Genomic DNA, 25,364 nt, shown 5'->3' on the forward strand with positions numbered 1-25,364 from the left:
CGATTTGCTGCTTGTGGAAAAGAGTTCCAAACCAATTTTTTGCATTAATGACTCCCAACACTCCTGGTTCAGGAATTCTCGATCATTGGACGCAGCTGCTACATTTTCTTCATCCTTCGCACTTTTATATCTTACAAAAAGCACAGGATTTGATTGGTATCAAGTATTCCTTTGGGACATGCAAGCAAAATTTTGTAAAAATATAATTCTTGATATCACAGCACTTGCAGGCAATGGTAAAATAACAGTGTTTCTCACTGACCTCGAGGGAAAGATGCCCACACAGATACAAGGTACATGTGGTGGTTTTCTTCTGCACTGTTGTTAATTTCATTCTGGTATCAGCCTGAGTGGATCTTCAGGCACCCAGTAAAAATGATGTAATCTCACAGCATAAACTGCCAATCACGTCAAAGAATTCTCTCAGACCAGAAACCCAGAGGTAATATGTATTGATTGTCGTTCACATCTTACAATGTTTATTTGAGGCCTGTTCCCCTGATATTTGTTGAGTTTCTCTGCATGGAGCACTTATCATTGGTGCCTAATCATGTTTTCACCAAAGCAGAAGTTCTTGACTAGGTTATCCCTCACACTTTGAGTTTCTTAATCTTTCTGGTTAGCACCGAGGTGTGATAAAATATACTTTAAGAGAGATGAGATGGAAAATTGCAAAGTTGAGGCAGTCTGTGCTTTTGTCACAGACGGAATATAAGGACAGACGTTTGAAATAAATCACCAGCTGCTTAGTCCACCATTAGTATGGGATTTGGATAGGACTTGCATAATAGAGTAACCTTAAAATCAGAATAAAATTTTCTTGGTATAGGTTATAATTTATTTCCAAGGTTGGTTGATGGTTACATCCCTTTTTTGAGAATGAACATTACTTGTGCAATCTACTCTTGGGTAAAGACAATATTGAATTTAGCCTAAGTATGGTAAATTTGTATTGCTGCAGACACAAGTCATCGTGTACATTTATCATTTTTCTCCTGTTCGCTGTATAATAAAATATTGTCCTTTCAGTGTTCAAGCATTAAATTTAAGTGAACTCATGCCAGCACTTTCCCATCTCAAGAACTGTTTTGATGTATTGCTGTTTTTGTTTGTTAGGTTGCCAGCTGAAAAGTGTTGTTTTATATATGGAAATAGTAGTAAATCTTCAATTTTCTTATCAGTTTCAAATGAATGAGTTTGGAGCCCTAGAGATTATTACAACTGAAGAACAGGATGGAGCCCCCAGTGCGCAGATTACGGATGAGCCGACAAATATAAGGAGGAATGCTTACAGTGAAGCATCTAATGTACAAGGTAAGAAACAGTAAACACTGAATAATGGAGGGAAACTCCTGATTGCTTTTGGTGTTTAAATATCAATCTTTTTTTTTGAGGTTTACAAATTTGTGGATCCTTTTTCCAGTCATAGTACCTGCACTGCCATTTCCCAGAACAGACATTCAGTGTTGCTTGGAGCTTCTGGAATAAGTGAGAATAAGAATAATACATGGCTGATGGATGTAGAGTGGTTAATGCCTCATGTTTAATGCCATTATATACGGTGAATAACTTAAAATGAAAGAAAAAGAGGCATTCCTGTTGGCAAATTCAGTTGTGCTACCTGAAGGGTTTTTCTTTGAAGTATTTGAAGAGAAATATTTTGACTTAGTGAAGAGATTTTCTAGTATTGTGTTTTGTTTTGTATTCAGAGTGAGTTGTAGCAGGTGTCTATTGAATGCCAGGTGGGAATGAGAAAAGTATCTTCTTCAAGTAATTCCTGTCAAGGGAACTGCAACATATATTGTAAGGTTCATAATTAATGCCAGTGCAATGTGATAAATTAAGTGTGCAGCAATTATTTTGAAGTTATTGTTGCTGGCACCCATGAAGAAAGAGTGAGTGGCTACTGTTTTATCGAATCACAGAATCTCTACAGTGTGGAAGCAGGCCATTTGGCCCATCGAGTCCACAGGGACCCTCTGAAGCGCATCCCACCCAGACCCGCACCCCCTATCCAAACCTTGTATTTCCCATGGCTAATCCACCTGACCTGCCCATCACTGGACATAATGAGCAATTTAGCATGGCCAGTCTACCTTAGTTGCACAACTTTGGACTGTGGCAGGCAATCGTTGCACCTGGAGGAAACCCACACAGACACGAGGAGAACATGCAAGCTCAGTAAAACTTCTCAGTCTTACTGAGGAATCAAACCCAGCTCCCTGGCACTGTGAGGCAGCAGTGCTAACCACTGAGCTATTGCCATCCTGTTTATCTTGCCTGTTTTTGTCAGGTCAGTTTTCTAGTCCTGGTCTGGAGTTCTGGGCGAATGCAGTGCTGAATCTTCCCTTCTTGTGGTATCCTGTGTATTTTTCTGAGATATCGTCTTCAATGGCCGCAGCATTCCTCCATCTGTTTGCTGTATCCGAAACAGGAACGTGTTCAGGATAACCTTTTTACAATTTGGGGTTCATTGCTTCTGCTTTTCAGTATCTGGCTACCCTCTTTGTTCTTAGCCTCTGTAAACTCCGCACGCACATGCAACCCCCTTCCCACACCCTCCCTGCCATTGAGTATTCAAGGCTTTAAAAGACCACTATTGTCAATTGCAACCCTTTCAAAGCAATACACCTTTAATACATGAGGGATGGACTCAGTGACCACTAATTCATGCAAACAATGTAATTTATACCAGGCTGGAGAGAATTGATAGGTAACGAGCTGGGTACAGCAACATCAGGATCGTTGGCCACATGGGATTTGGACCCATTTTTAATCTTTCTGGGGTGTCAGGGTATCATTTGTCGCTCATCCAGAATTGCCCTTGAAAAGGTAGTGGTGGTGAGCGATTCTGGATGAGTGACTCCCTCCCTAACAGCACTATCAGTGTACCAACACCAGATGGACTTGGAGAGAGTTCAAGGATTTTGACCCAGTGACAGTGAACGAACAGAGATATAGTCCTGAAGTCAGGTAATAATGGAAATGCTGCTATTGTCCTTCTAAGTGGTTGAGATTGTAGGTTTGGCAGGTCCCATTGAAGGAACCTTGCTAAGTTGCTGCAGTGCATCCTGTGTATGGTATATTACTGCAACTGTGCACCAGTGGTGGAGGGATTGAATGTTGAAGATGATGACTGAGGTGCCGATCAAACAGACTGCTTCCTTCTAGAACCTCCGTGAATGTCTTTGGAGCTACAGTAATCAGACGAGTGGATAGTATTCCAACACACTCCCAACTTGTGCTTTGTAGGTGGTGGACTCGTGTTGGGGAGTCCACCAACAAGTCATGATATTGAATAACAGAATTCTAAGCTTCAGACTGTCTGTAACCATGTTATTAATATGGTTACTCCAGTTCAATTTCTGGTCAATGGCAATGCTTAGGATGTTTGATACTGGAGAATTCAGTGATGATAATGCCATTAAGTGTCATTTTATTTATTTTTTTCCTGTTGAAGGGTTGAAACTCTTGCTATCTGTTTTTACATTCCTCACCAACTTCCTCTCATCATCATCTAATTTCTTCCTCCTGATTAATCCTTTAGTCATTTTCAGCTGTTCCTTATATTTTGACTCACCACTTGTTTTTCCTTTACTCTGGTGCATTCTCTATCTTACTGAGGTAGCCAAGCATGGTGGGCCCCCCCTTTTAGAATTTTTCTTTTTAGCAGGAATATACTTATTCTGAATATTCTCCTTAAATCTCAGCACACTGTGACTCTATTGATCTCCCTGCATTACCTAGCCTCGTATGTCTGTTCACTGTTTAGCTCAGGTTTCACGCCTATGGTTTAGGTTTAAAATGCTAATTTTACACCCAATTGTCTCCCTTTCAAGCTGGCTGCAGAATGCAGTTGTATTCTGGTCATTGCTATCTGGAGGGTGCCGTAACTCCAAAGTCAACAATTAATCCTGTCATGTTACATTACATCAAGTCTAATATGGTCTCCATTCTGTTCAATTCCAGAATGTAAAGCATTCTATGAACTCCTCTTCCAGGCTACTACTGCGAAATGGATTTTTCCAGTTTCTTTGTAGGTCAACGTCACTCATAATTATTGCTGTCCCTTTATCATTAGGAACCAGTTTTTCACCTTGTGTACTTTGTCCCACATTGTTTTTCCTGTTGGGGTGCCTGTCAGCTACCCACCCCCGTAGTGACGTCTTTCCCCTACTATTCCTCATCTCTATTCAAACTGACTCTACATGTTTGATCTCCTGAACAAAGGTTATCTCTAACTATTGCACAAATGCCATTGAGTTGAGATAATCAGTGAAAAGTTTTGAATCCTGTTTAGGTGCAAGGTCCAGTCCAGGGACAAATATGTTTCTCAAGTTTTGCAGAGTTAATTACATTTTTCATAACAAGTATAAAAGATATGAGCTAACAAGGTGTAGAGCTGGATGAATACAGCAGGCCAGGCAGCATCAGAGGAGCAGGAAAGCTGACGTTTCGGGTCTGGACACTTCTTCAGAAATGGGGGAGGGGAAGGGGACTCTGAAATAAATAGAGAGTGGGGAGCAGATGATGGAAGGTGGATAGAGGAGCAGATAGGTAGAGAGAAGACGGACAGGTCAAGGAGGCGGGGTTGGAGCCAGTAAAGATGAGTGTAGGTGGGGAGTTAGGGTGGGGGTTGGTCAGTTGGGAAGGAGAGGTGGGTAGGTGGGAGGGAAGATGGACAGGTCAAGGAGGTGGGGATGAGGCTGGTAGGTAGGAAGTGGGGGTGGGGGTTGGTCAGTGAGGTGGGAGGATATGAGTTATTAGTTTTTACGTTGACCCACTTCATGATGCCAGTTTGTGATACTAGTTTACTGGCACAGGCGTCTTGTTCTCTTCTCTTGACTGAACATGTTCTTCTGTCTTCAGTTTTCCTTTCTTGTATACTGAGTCACGAAGAATCATCACTAATTAACCCACTAGCCACTACCTGCTGCATGATCATAGGTATCCAGAACTCTAACTGGCTTATAATAGTGTAAACAATTAATTGTCAATATTGGATTGATTATGCAGTATCTATCCAATTCCAACTTGGTTTATTTAAAAGGAATGGTTGTCTCATTAAATCATTTCCGATTGTTACCTGATCTATTCTTTGACATGTCAATTCATTTGTAAGACCATTCTTTTTGTTATAGCTTCTCTCTCATAGCGTACTGACTCCATAGACATTTTCCATGACAAAATAGCACCATAAAGTCCATGTATCTAAGTGCTTAAAAGTTTGGCGTTACTGTCTAATGATCTAATATCATCCCAGCTGACACTTGTGAATGTTCTCCAGAACCTATCAAAGTCCTTGAACTAAACGAACCATGTATGACTAGACAGCAACAGTTGATGCCCAAAACAGTTAAAGCTCAAATTAACCTACAAATCTAATATACATAGGTTTGTTACCTCCTTTTATGTTACAAGACTGGAGCAATTAAAACACACAGAGGTGTATCCTGATTAAAAACTTTGTTCTCTTCAAAAGTATTTTCATATTTGTAGCCCATCACGTTAACATCAGCTTGAGCCATAAAAGCAGGCATCAACCCATGACCTTACTTTTGACCATGTAGCATTTTTCATTACAGAATTTTTTTACAACTAGCTACAATTAAACAGAACATAATATACTTGCTCACATGTTTCATCATGTGAAAATGATTAAGTGTTGAAAAATAATTAATCGGGCGTAACAGTGGTGCGGTGGTTAGCACTACTGCCTCACAGCGCCAGAGACCTGGGTTCGATTCCATCCTCAGGCAATTGTGTGTGTGCAGTTTGCACATTCTCCACATGTCTGTCTGAAATCACTGCGGTGATTTCCACCGTGTGCTCTGGTTTCCTCCCTCAGTCCAAAGATGTGTTGGTTACGTGGATTGGCCATGGAAAATGTGGAGTTACAGGGATAAGGTAGAGGGGTGGGATGCTCTTCAGAGGGTCGATGTGGACTCAATGGGCCGAATGGCCAGCTTGCACATTGTAGGGATTCTGTGATTCTATAACTCAATCCTACTCTCCTACCTCTGAGTAAAAACATTTTTGGATCACATCTTATTTAGCTGACTTGCCCACATAATCTAGGCTGATAATTCAGTGCTGTCTCTTGGACAAGACATTAAATTAATGCTCCAACTTTTTATAGAGTTGTATTAGATCGTATGGTACTGTTCAGAGGAGAACAGATCAACATCTATCCCAAACCAATGATTTAATTATTGTTTATGAGACCTTGCTGTGCATAATTACTTCCGATTTCTCCCAGTTACCACAGTGACAACTCTTAAAAGAATTATTGTTTGTAAAGTGCTTTGGGATGTCCTGAGATTGTAAAAGGTACAGTTTTTTTTTGTATATTCACAGTCTGAATGAGATCATTAAAAATATTGGAGCAAGTGCAGGTTGTTTCTACGCTTTCAGCTTGCTTTGCTACTCAATAAGATCATGTCTGATCTTTAACATCAGTTCCACTTGCCTGCCCAAAACCTTCACTTGGTCCCCCAAAATTCTTAGCTATCAATGCATAAGCATCCACAGCCCTCTAAGATAAGAATGAGAAAGTGACGCCTTAAGGGTCCATGTTTGCTGGAAAAGAATGTACTTGTTTGTCTTTAACAAACTGGAAGGAAGTTGTGAACTTTGTTTAAGCAGGTAAGTATGACTGATAGAACAGAAAACATAGGAAATTTACAATAAAATGCAATACAGTTTTAGATGAAGCCTTCAAATACAAATAAAAATATGGTGATTAATGATCAGTTGTTTTCACGTTAAAAAAGATAGGAAACATATATCCCTCAGTTGTGTATGTTTTTTAGAAATTTCTTTGAAATGCAATTGTTCAATAAATCACAATGCAAAACCATATTTGGAAAGAGAAAAATGATCTCAAAAGCATTTGGAAGGAAATAATAGTAGAAAAGAAGATTCACAATTGAGATTTAGAGGCTAGCAATAATGTGCTGAATGAGTAAGAAAAGAATACTGAAAGAGGTGACAATATATTTTGCAGTGGACAAGGTAAGACATCAGGAGAGATTGCTTTGGGAGTTGTCCTGATTGCCATCAGCAGTTTTGGCAAAGAAAAGCTTGCAATCTGCAAAAAAAGAAGTGCTGCTTCTTGAGGTTTCAGAAGTAGTTCTCACAATATTGCAGCAAACAAGATGGAGAATCCCTGTGCAAAAGGAATCACCCATTGTTATTGCAGAACTGAATGGAAGAGAAAGAAAGTGAAGACTTTGAGCCCAGGGAATTAAGAAATAGATAATAATGGAGCAGCCTCTAGACTGAGAAAGCTTTCAGAGAAAGTTCTCTGCTCTTAAGTTGTGAATAATGAAAGATTTTTAGACTGAAAATCTAATGGATTAACTTTGTTGATTGAGCTTGTGTTACTGTGTGGTTAACATGAGAGCATGCATATTTGAAGTTCGTTTTAGGTGATGAACCCATGCTGTCTTTGCAACATAGATAGTCATTCTTGCGTATGCATCCATCAAATGATTTAATGCTTTTCTAGTTGGAAAGTATTTTCTAATTTGACAATGTTTTTAGCACATTTAGAATTGATAGGATGACGTGGGTGAACTGCTCAGAGTTTCTTTGTGATTGTGTAATTTGGTGCTCATGTGGACCTCACAGGGCATGACATATCCAAGGAACCTGGAAGCATGTAGTTTGTTATTATCTGTCAAGTGAAAATTACGGTTTGTATGCTGTCAGTTTCCTATTTGCACACCCCTGCTGCGAGCAGAAATTGCTGGAGAAACCTAACAGATCCAGCAATATCTGTGGAGAGGGAACAGAGCCAACATTTCGAGTCCAGTGACCCTTCTTCAGAACATATTGCCCCTGCTGATAATGTTGGATTGCTGAATTGCCAGACTAATCTCCACTTTTAGTGGAGAGCTAGTATCAACGTGTCTTTACTAATTCAAGCACTCTACTCTCAAAACAGGAATGCCTGATGTGGGTTTACTGGTGGTAACTTTTGATTGCAATTTTGTGCTGATTGTACTGCAGGCTGAGTTGAGATTATCAAAAAAAAACATCAATCTGTATGTGCTTATCTCTGTTGATGGTGCTTATAAAAGATTTATTTGTGATGCCACAAAGTACTCACCTAATACTTTGTATGTACACAGTAATCCTGAAACTGAAATGCTGTACGCTTCTCATAAACCAACTGGTTCAATTCAGTTTTAGCAAGAAGTTGCTGTGATTTGAATGTGGCTATTTCCAAATCATTAGAATGAGATGCAATCATGTCATAGCAGTTTTATCCATATATCTTGACCACTGAATGAATAAACCTGATTGGTGAGGAATTATATAATGATTTATAGGAGCCATCAAAGAGCAAAGTTGCTTATTTGCATTTATTAAGGTGATTACTCAATCTTTTCTAGACACAAACATGCTTCAACACTGTAGTATATGAGTTAAAGCAGCATGTTAAAACTACTGCAATTGAATCTGTTTACAGTTTTACAAATAAAGTGTCACCCAGAATTTCAATGTGATGGAGTCAACAGTGAAAGTAAATATGAGAGATATAATAATAGCTAAGGATAGAATACCTTTCTTCTTTTTGTCCTGAAGAGACTAATCCACATTGATCTTTGGCGATATGAGCAAGAACCATGCTTTTGCTGTCTTCAGGTAACAATTGTCATGTGAGATAGTGGGTTAAAGTTCCCTTTTGAGTGCTTTTGGATGGTCATTGGAAGTTTGGTGTGGGCAGGGCCTCATTAACCAAGGGTCACCTGATGGTGGGCCAGGAGAAGAACGTACACAGTCAACTCATGACCATAACAATAGGCTACTGGCTGTTGTTTGAGAGGGCTGGAGAAGGGATTGAGGAATCAGATTGGGTTCCATACAGCAGGAGCTACAAAATGTAGTTATATTTGGACTTCTCTTTTGCCTGAACTGGTTCATAATGTGCGCAACGTGCTTCACACTGTTGAGTTCTAAAATGGCATTAGGTCACTTTCAATGTCAGAGGACATTCTTAATGATTTTTAGATTGCTATTAGATGTTCTGCTTGCTTACTGAAGTCAGGTTTAGGATGGAGATACTGTTAAACACAATCCCGGTCCCCTCTTCAGTCAATAATTCCTGACATTGGTTACTGCACTAGCTGTTTTCCCACACTCTGACCCAGTAATCGGGTCTCTGCTGCTGCATTGATGGAGTCTAACCATCATAGATTGAAGAATCAAGTTTTAATACGTAATCATATGCTCCTTAAATCCAAACCATGGACATTTATGGCCATCTGTACAACTCACAAAATTTAATAATCTGAGTCTGTGTTTGCTATTAGCCTAGAGAATACTATAACACCCCCAGTGTTATAAATGATCTTGTTTCCATTATTCAAAAGTGATGTATGTGTAATGACAATATCCATTCTGAGAGCAACTAGGTGAATGCATAAACAGTAATTTGTATTTACTTCAAATGGACATTTAAAATTACAATTGCATGCCTTAGTGAAGCTAATGAGGGGACTGAGAGGGGGACTCAATTTCTCTAAGAATAATACATTAGGATGTTGTAATTGCAGGTTCAGTTGAAATTATGGTGAGTTTTGCTGATGCTTTGGAAGTAAAATGCACACCAATTTAACAGTGAGAAAGCCTGCACCAAATCTGCAGACATGGGTCTGAATTTATCTTCCTATGAGTGATATGGATACGCAGCCATGCAGGATTGGGAATGTGTGGAACAGGGAACAAATAGGCCACACAGGTATTTCATCCAAAACGTGGGAATGGTGCCAATCTGAAAGAAATTGCACAGTGCAACAAGCTGATGTCTCTCAGCAAATGCCTGAGATGTTTAGCCTCTCAAAGATGTTAATTAGGGCATTAATGCCTGTTGGAAGACTGAACTAACTTCAAGGAGGCCAGGTATCCAGTCACCAAGGCACCTTTTATTTACATGTGCACAGTGCATGAACTCTGACTAGCCAGCTCAGAGCCAGTCCCTGCGACAAGGAGTCTCTCTGAGACTCCTGCTTATATCAGTCAGCCAGTGCTCCCCAGTCGGCCCAGTTTAACAACCCCAATCAGGGATCCCTTTTACAAAATTAGTCACCAAAGATTTGGGCAGGCATTAGATTTGTTTAATTAAGTGTTCTTCAATGTTCCTTATGCTTGAAATCTGCAGGGAGGTTTGTTCTTCCGGGAAGTGACGCCGGGCAGAACTGGAGTGCACTATCCCAGTGATTGCATTCCCCACTGCCCTGGAACTTATCTGAGGGATATTTCCATCACAAAATTTAACCTTAAAGAGGTTATCAGCACTTCCTAAATCATTTAGGGGAGGGCCAAGCCCCAACTTTAAGCTGGCCTTTGGCCTATGTTCTGAGGGGTGTACTGTCCAGACTTAAGTTATTTACAGGGCATTATCTGGTTCACTTCCACTCCTGATCCTGAGATCCCTACTATTCTGACCTTGGTCTCTTGTTTGCCTTGGGTTTAAAAGATCTTGGTTCCGTTATTCAATAGTGTATGTGTAATGACAATATCCATTCTGTGAGCAACTAGATGAACGCATAAACAGTAATTTGTGTTTACTTCAAATGGATATTTAAAGCTACAATTGCATGCCTTAGTGAAGCCCAATGCTGAATTTCTGGAGATCATAGATTCTCATTGTTTGTGGGCAGTGTAGTTATCTTGTGTGATGGGGAAAGAGAATGCATACTAAAATCTTCAACTTGTGCTGGAAAATGATATATTTCTACATGTGGTGCCCAGTGTTGACATCAAGCACTATTGAGCCAGTTACACTATGGCCAGATAGACAGGACAACACTCTTCATCCCAATTCCATTGTTTATCCCTAGACCCTGACTAATTACCCCAGTCTCTCACATTACCAGTGTGAATTATTCAATATTCTACACAGGTTTAACACATCAAGCTTAATGTCAAATATGTGAGAAACTTTGGATGTGAATCTGCGATGGTAATCAGCCAAGAATCTTGCAGTTAAACTGAGGAGCCTTGATTCACACGAGTCTCAACTGGATTCAGCCTTCAAGGCCTATGGAAAAGGACAATGCATTAAATGTATTTCTGCATGAGGATTTCATGCAGCAAATTACAAGTCTAGTCTGTGATGTCGTGCTTAGGTGATTGACAAAGGCGGGATGATAAATTAGAAGTAAGATTTCCTGGAGTATGATTGACTATAGTTCTGCTATTGGCGGAATGCTAACCATGTTTTGATGATGTGAAATGCAGAATTAAAAGTAATATGAGTCACCATGGACCCAAAGGGCTGCTGTGTCATTAGAGATGACAACTGGTGGTGGTTTAGTCTGAGGGTTACCATGTCCCAGGTGAGAGACAAGGTTGAAAAGACTTGATTTCCTGGAGACCTGCAGAATAGTGAAGACAGAAAGCTGCAACAAGAAACTTCCTCAATTGTTTCTTTTGTGCGCAGTAAAGGATTGTCATAAACAAGATTCATGGAGCATTCTTGACTGAGGTCACCTGTCTACTATAAATAAAGACATATTTACAACTGAGAAGAATAGAAGATTAAATTCTTAGCCGATAAGATGTATAACAGTATTTGATTGAGTGTTCCAAAGATAAGCATTTAAAATGGTCCTTCACTTGTTGGTTGAAGAATTGCAAACTTTTCTAAACTTAACTTTTTTAAATTTAAAGTTGGTGAACAGCACAACATCAAAAGTAAATCATAAACTCATCAAAATATTACGGATTGAATCGAGTTGATCCCAAGATGGGATTAAAAACTTGATATGAGGAGAAAGCAGTTTTGAGGCTCTGGGAAAGAATAGGCTTCAATCTGAAGAAAGAAGGAAACAACTCACGTAGTGTGTTTTACAATTTCAGGACATCCCAAAACACTTCAGAAACAAGTATTTCTGAAGCATCATCAGTGTTGCAATGTAGAGAGGTATGGTGACAAATTTGTGTGAAAAGATTCAGGAACATCAATAAGATAAATGACCTGATATTCTGTTTCAGTGATGTTAGTTTGCTGATGTTGGCAAAGACACTATTTTACCAAAGTACCCTTGTTGCATTCTTCAAGCACAGGGTTATCAAAATGATGTACAGAATGATGGACAGACATTTTCACCATGTGGGATTGCATTAGGAAATGAAGTAGAAAGGTTTTACTTCTGCTTTTGAAGACTGGAAGTGAACTGAAAAGAAAAATTATGGAGGGCAGTATCTGCAGTAGCATTAGAAAAGAGTGGGCCAGTGTCAAAATAGTGAACAGTGCATGATGCAGATATATATATGGCTGGAGGAGATTCCCAAAGTAAGGTGGAACAGGACCATGCAGGGCAAAGATCTTAAAGCTAATTCACTGGAGCATGTGGAACTCAAGTTGACTGATGAGGCTAAATGAAGTGTGGCTATGCATAATCGTCACTAAATTAAATTGCCTATTGTTTCCTTATTGTATGTCGTAACAGAAGGCATTACTGAAGATGGTGGTGCAAATGACGTGTCCCACATGGAAGGCATCTGCTGCTGTGAAAACTGTGGAAGCTATCGGGTAATGGAGGAGTCCAATCAACATGATTGCTTCTGTGGGACAAACTGCCAGCAACAATACAAAATTCAGTAAGTAGAAATGAAACTCGCAAAACCTAATGCTAAAATAAAGAGCTTTCTGTTTTGATTGTGGATTCTGTGACTTGGGAACAGAATTTTATCCATCAAAACTGTCACCCCACTGTATACTGGCAATTTCAAGCTAAGTTGAAGGGTAAGCATATAATTATGTCCATAGAGGACGATTCTGAGAAGTAATAGGGAGTCTCTGAAGAAGTGGTGTGACCACAATTTGAATATTGAAGTAAATGTTGTCAATTAGTGCTTCTCGTGCAGAACTTACTGTGAGGAGAGCATATGTCAAAACTTCAGAGGTAGAAATTGATGCATTTTGCATGGGATAAATTTAAACCTGATTTGTTATGCTATACATGTTCAGTGCCTTTCTCATGAGAGGATGGGGGTGTGGGGAGTGGAGGTGTTGGCAGGGGTATCCCATGGCTTTTCCGCCCATCTGTCATGACTTTGGCAGAAGAGCCACATCAACCCTGCAAATGAGGCACTGACTGCCAGGTCTCTGTGAGTTGTAAATAAAAGCAGAAAATGCTGGAAATGCTCAGCAAATCTGGCAGCATCTGTAGAGAGCATGAGATAAAGTTGACATTTCAGATCATCAGGATTCCGTGGGAGTTTGTTAGATGGGGTGGCCATGTGTTTAGTTCTTATGGATCATGAGGAGACTGTGCTACTGCATTCACCATGTTCAATACTGCAGTGCCTGATTTTTCCGTTCCACATTGTGCCACACCCATCTTTAAAGAGGGAGAGGTGCTTAATGGGCTGAATGAACCTGATCGATAGTGGGATTGTAGTAGCTGTGGTGTACATTAACTTTGACACATTTTAAATGACAGGCACTAGAAAAAATTTCAAAATGTGGATCGAAAAATGTCAGAATAAAAAGAAATCAAGGGTTATGTTACATGGAAACTTACTGCATGTGGAGTTCCACAGGAGTCACTGCTGAGTCCACTTTTGTTCCTGCTTTATAATTGATAATTAGGTTCTTGGGGATCTACTGTTTAAATTTACTGTCAATACCGCAGTTGGGGTTTTGATAAACAATGAATATCGCCTTCTGGTGTGGACTCCTTCATTTCTAAAAGTACACTTGCTTCATTACAAATGTGGATTTCTAATTATTTGCTCAGAACTAATGTTAGACTAACTGTTTAATATTTTAATGGTTTATCCTTTCCTTAAGAAAGAATGCAATTTTGACGCCCTTGATTTCCATGTTGCTAGGCTTGATTAGGCTTGCTCTCACTTGTGAGTATAAAGGTTTTGACCTTCAAGTTCTCATCTTAACTTAATAAAAACTAAAAGAACTGCGGATGCTGTAAACCAGAGACAAAAATAGAAATTGCTGGAAAAGCTCAGCAGGTCTGGCAGCATCTATGGAGAGAAATAAAAGTTAACGTTTCAGGTCGAATGATCCTTCCTCAGAACTGATGGTAGGCTACCATTGGTTTTGAGGAAGGGTCACTTGATGTTAACTCTAGTTTTTTCCCACAGATGCTACCAGACCTGCTGAGTTTTTCCAGCAATTTCCATTTTTGTCTCATTTAAACTTGAGGGGCTTGAGCAGGTGATCTTAATGACACACTGTTGTACTATTAGATACACAATATTTCAGATGAGGTATCAAACCAGATCCTGGGTTTGCTTAAATACTCCATATATTTCTCTCAATTATTAATCTCCTCTTGAATACTTTGCATGAACATACATTTCAGTTTATTAAGAACCTACCCAGTTGAACCTTGAGCATGAATTTTCTTTCAGGCTAATCTCCATATTTGCCTGCATTCTGACTTACGATGTTTTGAACTGAAGAGAGTTTGAGATAAGGAGTTTGACAATGGTGATGAGTGGTTTGTAGATTTGGTGAAGGATGTAGAAGTAGAGAGGGACAAGGAAATCATCAGATTTAAATTTCAAGAAGAGAATTTTTAAACTGAGGAGCTGGGCGACTAATTAAGATTAATTTCCAAATTTCACAGAACAAAAAAGAAACCTCAGAATCTGTCGTTCTTCTCCATTGTTTTTAATATCCGCACTTGTTTGCACCTACTTCAAATTTCCATTTCCATTCCCCAGGATTTCTGGAGCATTAAGGACGGGAACCGGGTGAATTCCTGCCGAGTGTGTGCAGACCCAGCCAGCCCCTGAACTCCTATACTCAAATGTCTGAGCAATGAAGGCAAGCATGCTGAATGCCTTCTTAACCACCCTGTTTACCTGTGATGCAACTTTTAAAGAAGTATATACTTTTAAACAGTTCCCAATCTTCAGGCCTATTATTTCTCATGCCAATTTTTGGATGCCTCTTTTTTGCATTTAATACTATCTCTAACTTCCCAGGTAAGCCATGGTTTGGCCACTGTTCTGTTTACACACTTGCACAAGACAAGAATAAACAGTTTTTGTTGTTCACTCATTTGCCCTTTGAATGTTTGCCATTGCCTATTCACTCACTCCTATCAGCAACCTTTCCCATTCCACCACAGCCAACTCATGCCTGCTACCATCGCAGTTTCCTTCATTAAGATTCAGGACCCTAGTCTCAGAATCAACTACCTCTATCATATTAAAGCCATTCATCTCCAAGGGATCGCCCACAATGACCTTACCATTTATTCCTTTGTGATTGCACAATACCCAGTCTACGATGGCCTGTTGTCTAGTTAGCTTCTCAACGTATTGGTCCAGAAAACCAACTGGTATCCTCTAGGGATAGTAGGAACTGCAGATGCTGGAGAATCCGAGACAACAAGGTGCAGGGCTGGATGAACACAGCAGGCCAAGCAGCATCATAGGAGCAGAGATGGCCTGCTGTGTTCATCCAGCCCTGCACCTTGTTGTCTCTGGTATCCTCTAGGAATTGTTTTTCTATGATATTGTGACTAATTTGATTTGCCCAACCTATATACTGATTAAAGTCACCCATAAATGCATATGTTACTTCACCACATGCATCACTGATTTCCTGTTTAATGCCATTCCCAACATCACTACAATTTGGGTGGTCTGCATATAACACCCACTAATATTTTTAGTCCCTTTGTAGTTCTCAGTTCTATACACACAGATTCTATATTGTCTGAGCTAAAGTTTTTCCTTAATATTGTGTTTATATCCTCTTTAACCAGTAATGCAACTCCACCACCTTTTTCTTTTTGTCTGTCCTTCATAAATACTGAATACGCTAGAAGCTCAGTTCCCATCCCGTCGCGCAGCACCCATGTCTCAGTGTGATTAATTCATCCACTTTATTTCGAATGCTCCATGCATTCAGGTGCAAAGCCTTAAAGCTTATCTTTTTAATGTTCCTTGTCCCATTCCCAGTTTTATTTTTACACTGGTCTTGTTTGATTCTGACCTTTGATTCACATTTGCTACATAAAGCCAGACAATGGCTATCTCCAACAAGCAAGTATTTACCATTGCTGAATCCTTCACTATAAGTATCAATGAACTTAACATTGAATGGAAACAGAACTGCACCAATGCTATTAAGACTGTGGCTGCAACAGCAGATCAGAAGCTGGGAATTGTGTAGTGGATAATTCACCTTCTGTCTCTGCAGTGCCTGTCCATCTGTATAAAGCGCAGGTCAAGGATGTGATTGAATACTCAATCTTGACATAGATGGATACAGTAGGGTCCAACAATAGTCAAGACACTCAATGCCAACCCACCACCTTCAACATTGACTCCCTTTACCACTGACACACTGTAGTAGTAGTGTATATCATTTACAAGATGCAGTGAAGTAATTCACCAACACTCCTCCAAAAGAACCTTCCAAACTCCGGTCAAGGGCAACAAATATCACTACATGCATGGTCCCATCAAAGCCACACACCATCCTGAGTTGGAACTACATCAGTGATCCTTAAGTGTCTTTGGGTCAGAATCGCAGAGTTTCCTTCCTAACAGCACTATAGGTGTCCGTACACTCCAAGGTCTGCAGCAGTTCAGGAAGGTAGCTTGTTATTTTGATTCAGTTTTTATTTTGGGCTTTTAATACCACATAAAGCCTAATACAAACTTATGAATGTGAATTTTGAAGGAAAAAACACAATTTTGGAAATATTGCATCTCAAACTTTAATGCAGCATTTGACAACTTTAGAATCAAGGGCAGTCTGCCTAATTTTTCCATAGCTTATTAATGTACATTTTCAGTGGCGTCCTTATTAAAAAAAAGTTAATATAAAAATTTGAAACTGATCAATGATGACAATTTTAAATAATTGTGACCTTAATAATATACTTGTATGCAATATTTTTAGAACTTGCGAGAGTAAGTCATATTTCAATACAAGATTCTTCAACAGACAGCCCATTGTGGAGCATGTACCAATCAAGCAAAATGCTGGAACGATACTGAAATGCATCAAAAAGCGAAAGAGGAAAGTGAGTGTGAACCTAAAGGAAGATCCTGATGAAGATTTTGAAGATGGCCACATGGTTTGTGATAACTGTAGATATTTATGTTATTATGCAGTGGCATTTTTCGAAGAAACAATATTTCATCAAGCTTGAAGGTTTTGTTTTGCGTCCCATGATTACATGACAAATTTGATGTTGGCAGGAAGTGGTAATTGATTTACACCATCACAAAATTTCTCTTATAAATCTGGTCATACCCCAAGTCATAGCAGCCCAGTAGTCACAGAACCTTTTTGATCCAAGCCCCTTCGGTATACCCGTGCAAAAGTACAATGATGCCAGAAACACCTTACATCACGTGATCTGCATCCTAGTAGTGGATTTGTGCCTACTGCAGAAATAAGCACATTCCCAATCATTTTGAGATTTCCATAGATAGCAGAGCAGTGGGACTAGAGGTCTATTGTAATGAGTCTTTATCCCTCCAATTTCTTCACTGCACCTGGGAAGTGAGTAATGAGCTGAAACAAAACATAAAATCTCCTGCTTAGCCAGATGGTGCAGTGTACAGCTTGACTGGAATGAATATCACTTTTTTTATGTGTGATTAATAGCTACAATGGAAGCATCGTTCACAGGTCAACTGCACAAACTCGGTATTGAGTTATTATGAAGCAATATTCAAGTCAAATAAGAAGCAAAAACAACTGCTCATACATTACTATAACCTCTTCCTACAGAGATCCATTGGATCCTCGTTTGCTCACCACAGTTGTTTTGAATCCATTGGCATTTGTTGAATTTGTTTCCCAGCAACTAGAGTGTGCAATTAAACTGAATGTTAGCAGTAGAATTGGGATGAATGGTGCTTTGGTTTGAAAAAATGTTCCTGTTGGTGAAGAGTGCATTTTCATTGGCTCAAGGTATTAATTGCAGCATTTCTTTGAAAAAAAACAGTGAATATTTCCACTATTATAGATTCTGGAAAACAATTAGAGCAGTTTTGTTTTTATTGCTCCTTTAGTAGTTCCATTGCGACACACTTCATTATAGATTTGAGGGTTGTCTAAATCATCACAGTTTGCTGTGTGCTTCATAATCTCGAATTAGAAAGGTTCCTGTTTACAGAGGCAGAGGGAGATGAAGTGGGGGGCAGGCAGAGCTGCATGAAACTTCTCAACACCACGCTGACATAGACTTCTCTGGTATAGTTTATATTGAAACTCTCATACATATACGCTGACATATACACTGCGAATGCAGGCAGTGGACTGTACAATCTGAATGACCATCTGTTAAGTCTGGATGACTCATTGAGTATCATTTAGAAGCTTTGTTGGCATTTTTCTTCTGGATGCTAGACTTTTGAGATGCTGATAAGAGTGCTTCCTCGGCCAAAAGCAGACATGTTTTGTTCCCCGCCCCGCCCCGTGAACAGCTGTACCTGATTGCTCATCAGCAATCCCTTCACTAACCTATGAAATTAGACCGAACACCAATTTAGGCTCTGCACCAAGCCATCCTTTGTATGTGGTTGAATGGCACCACCCTGGTGCCTGGTATAAGAAGCAAGCAATGATGCAGCATCTTCGCAATGTGGGGAAAGGGAGCATGAGACCCCTGAATCTTGTATCAAAGGTTGTATTAAAAATGGTAAGATAGCAATGCATAAGAGGGACAGAGAAGCTCACATTTTTTTGACGTCTGAATTTTTGACTGTTACTCTAAATGAGAAAAGCAAAATTCTGTATTTGATTATTGGATGAAATTTTGCAATGCTTAAGAGATAAATAATTTCAGTGATATAAACTTGAAGAATGGAATGTGTTATGCGCTATAATTAAAACAAAGGACTTCCAAAGAAGGAATACTTGAGTGAAGAAAGGCAAATTTACACTGGTAATAAAAGCTGTGCAATACAAACAGGACTTTGAAAAGCTCAAGTTTAATGTCAGACAAATGTGAGAATTGTCTGGGTGCTTATAATGTATGTTATTAGGTGAAACTTAATATTTACTGATGCAAATGATTGCAGTGAACTCTGGTGAGAATTATGTAGATAAAATTTCTGAGAGCTTTGTTGGAGAATTGACAAGCTTCAGACTGATCACCTTTTCCTCATTTATTTGAGTTATATTATTTTGAAAGGTTTCATGCTTAATGTTGCAATGTCTGCACATAAATTTCATTTATAGCATCGGATAGGAAAATGTAATCTTAGCATATTAAAATGATTGGTAGAACTATAGTATTGAAATATAATCCTCTGGTGGGTCATTCTAATTTGGAAAAAAACTATGCTATTATGTGGTATCAAAAACACATTACTCTGAGTAAATTGCAGTTGCATCTGGTGTACCCAGGGCGCTGTTAATTTTTGATCGACTATAGAAGGAATTGTTTTATGCAGCTGTAGAAACTAAAGGTGTGCCACACGTGATGTTATCGAACAAGGTACAAAACTGAACTTTTCAAAATACAGCCTGATGCTTTCTTTTCATGAGTGGAACGTTTTTAACTTGATTGTGCTGCAGGAGGAAGTGCAAGATGATGGAAAAATGAAGATAAAAATGTCTGCAGTGCTGACTAACCACATGAACTTCAAAAGCAATCGGCTTTCTGACCCAAATTCCAAGTTCTCGAAACAGGGTACTCAACTTTTTTATTTGAAACATATTGTTTTATTGTTTTCCTGGCCGAGTATGTAATTTACATTTTAGTCACATTTACATGTGATATCTACGATAATCCTCATAGAGACTGACAGTTTGTAAAAATATATTTGAATTTCCAGTGACTTGAAGCACCACAGGACATGATTTCAAGATTTTAGAACTTTACCCAACATTGCCACCGTTCCCTATTCATATTTCCTTCCTAAAGCTCATCAGCATGGGAGCATGAATTATATATGGGCCATGTATCCAAGTAGAAATCCTAATTAGCTGTTCCCTCAACTCCCAGTTGCATGGCAGCTTAGGATTAAATAGATAGTTTAAAGTATGACCATTTATAAAGCCTGACCTTGCTCACAACTTTTTAAGACACTTGAAAACTAACAGTATATACATAGTCATTGCAAATGTACTTGCTATTGTCTGCAGGTATGAACATCTTGCACCTTGTTCCCAGTAAAGTAAATTGGACACCCCCCAACCCCCAGCCTTTAGTCTTTATCAATCAAGCCACCCAAGCTTGGATCAAGTTCCGTCACCCAATAGGTCAAATAACCATGTTCATTTCTCAATTTTATCACAAATTAATGAGAGAGTCCCAAAACATTACAGAAGTAACATCTTCATAATACCTCAGGGGCATATGTATGAAAGTTCCATTCAGAGATAGGAACACGAACAAATGGTCCTAATGGTTTCTTTTTGCTCTGTGAAATACTCAATGGAAGGAATGCTGTGCAGCCCTCAGGCTTGGTGATCACAAGTTTCATCTTTTCACATGAAATAGCTTTGCGATATTCAGGATCAATCCACTTCTGCTTAATTAATTAGTTTGCGTTTATAGAACCAATCTGAAATCAAAGAAATAAATGGGATGAAAACTTATTTGGGTTTCTGTAAAAGGTGGTAGTTTCCACCAAATTAAGACCTAAGTGATAAAGGTGAAAATTTACACCATGTCATGCAATGGAAAAGGGTAACATTGCAATGGATTGGTTAACTCTCATCTTGAAAAAAGTATCAATACTGAAGCTTCAGATTACGTTGCCACATTGTGAGAAAAGTGTTTGCGTCTTTGCTAGTTTGCTTCAAGTGATCCAGCAGAGATTCAGAAAGTGTCAGATGAAATTCACCACAGATAATTGTAATGTTTTGAAATGAGACAGTAAACGACAGAGTGTACTGTACATGTTAAATAGTAGCATTCATGAAATAAAAATATAAGATATGAAGATTTGATAGATGGATCATTAAGCATTATTAGCTGGTGAACCGGAAAGCAAATAGGGAATGTGGATGATGCTGGCCAGGCCAGTATTTATTGCCCGGAGGGCAATTGAGAGTCAACCACATTGATGTGGGCCTGGAGTCACATGTAGAACCAGGTAAGAATGGCAGATTTCCTCCCCTGAAGGACATTAGTGATCCAGATGTGTTGTCCTAAGAATCAACAATAGTTTTGTGGTCATCTTTAGACTCATAATACAGACGTTATTGAATTCACATACCATTATCTGCCATGGCAGGATTTGAACCTGGGTGCCCAAATCATTATCTAGGTCTCCTGGATTAATAACCTAGCGATAATACCATTAGGCTATCACCCTCTATACGTAACTGATGTGTTAAAGAAGACAGTGTTAAAGTTTATCTGAGATTCAGTAAGTCTTGGGCTTGGTTCTGTCATCTGTGTTACTAAATCAAAATGTTGGGAGGAACTCCCATGAAATGTCGTGAGGCTAATTTCTAAAGTTGCATGAGTTATAAGGAAAACGTGTTGAGCTGGTATAAAAAGATAAAGTCACCGTAGTCTTACAAGACACAGGGTTGTTGTCTCATTAGAGAGAGAAGCAACTGGTGGTGGTTTAACGTGAGGGTCACCATGCCTCAGGTGAAGGGGAAGTTGGAGAGTGAGAGTTCTTCATGGTAATCTCAGCCGTTGCAGAAATTGGGCCCACATTGTTGGTGTCACTCTGCATTACACACCACTGTCCAGCCAACTGAGCTAACCAACACCTTTTATTGAAAAGGAGAAGAAGAAAGAATTTGACAGAGATTTTTAAGTTATTTACTTGAATTTATGTCCAGAAAATTGGCTTGAGGAGACTGACTGACTCAATTTCAAGTTAAGGATATCAAAGCAGGATAACTCAGCATTTGTTGACTGATTATTGATGAAGTTGGTTGAATGGAAAAGCTTGGTACCTTTCACAAAAGAATTAGTTAACTTTCTATTGGCCAAGGAGGATTCAGGAATGTTAGTTCTAAACCATGGATAGAAACTGATGAGTATGTGTGGCAGAGTAGCTGATTCATCCAGGTGCCTTTTTTTGCCTAAACATATAGTAATTATATTTACAAATGAGATGCTGATCATTCATTAATTCACAACAACAAATGTGTGAAATTCTTGTAAGAAGCAAAAGGCTGCCTTTTTTTGGCTATTTTTCAGTTTGGTGGCCTTTTGGCTTGGACGGATTTCTGGTGACTGGAAAGATGTATCCATGATTCTAGCTCCATATATGGACTCAATCGTGACTATAACAAGCTCCATATAATCTCCTGTGGGGAGTCTTTGTGGACGGGTTCAAATAAACTATGGCAGACGGCCTTTGTCCTTCAAGCTAATGTTATTAACATTCCTTTCCTTAACACCCCCTTCCCAGCCCGGAAGTTGGCCTGGATGTTAGTTCCACGGGATTTCCAGCCTTTAACCATCAGTATGTCCTCACAATCTGTAACAGCACTGAATGGTATGACCCTTGGTGTCCCTCAGATTTAGTGTTGCTGTAGGATAAACAACAGAAATAAAGTTGCATGGCAAATTTCATTTATTTAAGTATCATTAGAATATGCCTGCTAGTACATAAGATATATTGACCAAACATCACCTGTTTTGGTAAGAAAGGTGACACGCACAATGGATCCTTGGCGTATTCCTATCCCTTTGGGGAAAGTCATGAGATAAAGGGCTCAAAACATTGGCAGCTTATTGAAGACAAACAAGAAAATACTAAGATGTGCTATTGATTCTAGCACTTCAAATGAAATGCATGCATGCATTGATGAAATCGGATTCTTGTAGTGTCATGCAATATTTATTTACATATACTAATCCTCAACGTTTACTTATTGGATTCTTTTTCATGTCAGCTGTGCCACTGACTGGAAAGAAAAAGGCTTGGTCCTGGCAACAGTATCTTGAAGAAGAGAAAGCATTAGCAGCACCTCCTAAACTGTTTAAAGAGGTACAGATATCTTGGTTTCAGAATAATTATTTGTAATTAATTTGTATGTTCGCATCTGCCTAACTGTTTATTGAAATTACATATGTAAATAGATAAAAAATATTATCAATTGATAGAATCAAAAGATTTGTAACCTTAGAGTTGCAGTTTTGAAATGCAGCACGTCTCCAATGTGTCATGCATCCACTGACCAAAGCACTGTCCAATGGTATCAACTATCAGTAGATTGAGTTTTGAGGCCGTGTTGAGAGTATGTCTGATTTGTAAAGCCTTTGATTTTCCAATGGAGTGTCTGAGGACTGAAAATTTTGGCTTCGTTTTAACATTTAAGCGCAATGATAAAACCTTTCGTAGCAAATGTTAAGTCTTTTGGTGAGGTTCTAGCCGCAGCAAAAGTATTGACATGTGGGAGTCCCAGACTTGATCAGCTGAAGCAGCTCTGTGCATTTGTTGGTCTTGCAATCTTTGTTTAAGGATTTATTTCTCTTGGAATGATGTTTCTTTATTACTTGTGCCTCATGCCGGCCTTTTGAGACTTAAGACATATTTTGTTTTTCATAACCGCAGGATATCTCAAAGCATTCTACATTTAATGAGGTGTTGGCAGTGCTGTAATGCAAAAAGTTCAATTTGTACACAGCAAGGTCCTGCACAGAACAATGTGACCTGATCTTGTTTGTGTGATACATGATGGCTTGGATGCTGTTATGAGCTCCTTCAGAGTCTCACTTGTACTGTTCCTTTATTGAACTGAACAAGGGAGAGAAGCATGAAATAAGTACTTCTAGTAGAGATCACATGACTACAGCAAGCTAGGTGACATTGATTTGATTTATTATTGTCACATGTACCTAGATACAGTGAGAGGTTTTGTTTTGCATGCTGTACAGGCAGGTCATACCATCAAAGTGTATTAGGGTAATAGAACAGAGCGAGAAATACAATGTTACAGCTGTAGAGAAGGCACACAAAAAGCGACATAAGCATTAATTTTATAAGCTGAGAGACCCATTCACAAGCCTGATAACAGTGGGGAAGAAACTGTTCTTGAATCTGTTTGTAGGAGTATACAAGCTTTAATATTTTCTACCCAATGGGAGAGGGTGGAAGTGAGCATAACTGGGGTGGAAAGAGTCTTTGATTATGTTGGTTGCTTTCCTGAGGCAGCGGGCAGTATAGATGCAGCCAATGGAAGGAAGGCTGGTTTGCGTGTTGGACTGGGCTAACTTCATGATTCTCTGTAGTTTCTTGCAGGACATGCTGAATTTCCTTAGCCTCCTGAAGAAGTAGAGATGTTGTTCTGCATTTGAGTACAATATTGCATTTCTATCCCAAAATACCCCTTTCCTTACGAAACATTTATATGTTATTATTCACACTAAGTTACTAAAGTTATCCACAATGCATACAGCTATTCCCATGCATTAACATTTTGTTGTTCAGGTCAGTCTCTGCACGTACATTGGACACAAAGACTTGAAATCATGTTGCTCATTTCACGGTATGTGCACACATTTCCATCAGTTGTTCATCCTCCTGCAGGACGTGTCACTCCCGTTTCACTAGTTGGAGATGTGGTGATTGCTGTCATTTCGCTTCCCTTGATGGGTTGCTGCAGTTCGCTGGGACTAATGGTTGGTCAGTGATTTTTGCAGTTAGTTCCTTCACATCTTCCTGATTGGCCGCCTGCAGTGAAGGAGCAGCTTCTTGCGTTGTACATATGTGCCTGTATTAGCAACAGTTTGCTATCTTGTCATTCACTTCTACCACATACAATCGATGTGACACTTGCTCTATGCAGGTTCCAAGTTGCCACTTGTGCTGACTCTTGTTGAGAGTATTGAAGGTTTGTATCCTGGTTGGCATTTGAATGTTTAATGCTGGCACTGGTTTTGCAGCTTTGTCAGAATAAAATTTGGCTTTCTGCCATTTCTGTCATTTTGTTGCTCTTGGCTGTTATTAATTTGGGCTTTAGTTTCATCTGGTGAGCTCTAGCAGTCAAACTAGATTTTGATCATGGTCAACGATAACTTCTTCTCTTGTGTCTTCGAATCCATTAATTAGCAAATCATCCATTTCAGCTTCTACTTCACTAGAAGATCACTCACTAGCTCATGCTACCTGTGTTGATACTTTTATGGAGCCACAGAAATGCCAAACATGTTGTGTCACCATTTGCATCCCACGAAAGGCATTCAGAATGTAATTGGAAAGGTGCTGCTTTCATCCAGCATCACTTGTCACTAAGCATTCCTCGCATCTACCCCATGTCAACTGTGCAGATTGCAGCAGGATTCCTTGCATAGTTGACATGGGGTAGTGAGATTTCTTCAGAGTTTTATTTAGATCCTTTGTATCAGTACATTCACATCTATTGAGGGTGTCATGGGGAGATGGTTGTTGTCTGGCACTTTTGTAGTGCAAATGTTGCTTGCTAC

At 39.3% G+C, this 25,364-nt stretch overlaps 1 protein-coding gene across 1 annotated transcript in view; it reads left to right on the forward strand.

Moving 5' to 3' along the window:
- Positions 1-25,364, forward strand: part of LOC109916719 (lethal(3)malignant brain tumor-like protein 3) — a 261,219-nt gene that overhangs the window by 48,523 nt on the left and 187,332 nt on the right. Inside the window, exons 4-8 of the mRNA XM_048595657.1 lie at positions 1,182-1,314; positions 12,465-12,615; positions 16,904-17,081; positions 19,538-19,652; positions 22,832-22,926. Of these exons, the coding sequence (XP_048451614.1) occupies positions 1,182-1,314; positions 12,465-12,615; positions 16,904-17,081; positions 19,538-19,652; positions 22,832-22,926 (672 nt within the window). The remainder of the gene's footprint in view (positions 1-1,181; positions 1,315-12,464; positions 12,616-16,903; positions 17,082-19,537; positions 19,653-22,831; positions 22,927-25,364) is intronic.

Source organism: Rhincodon typus, chromosome 4 (genome assembly GCF_021869965.1).
Source record: "Rhincodon typus isolate 14 chromosome 4, sRhiTyp1.1, whole genome shotgun sequence".
NCBI classification, from domain to species: domain Eukaryota; kingdom Metazoa; phylum Chordata; class Chondrichthyes; order Orectolobiformes; family Rhincodontidae; genus Rhincodon; species Rhincodon typus.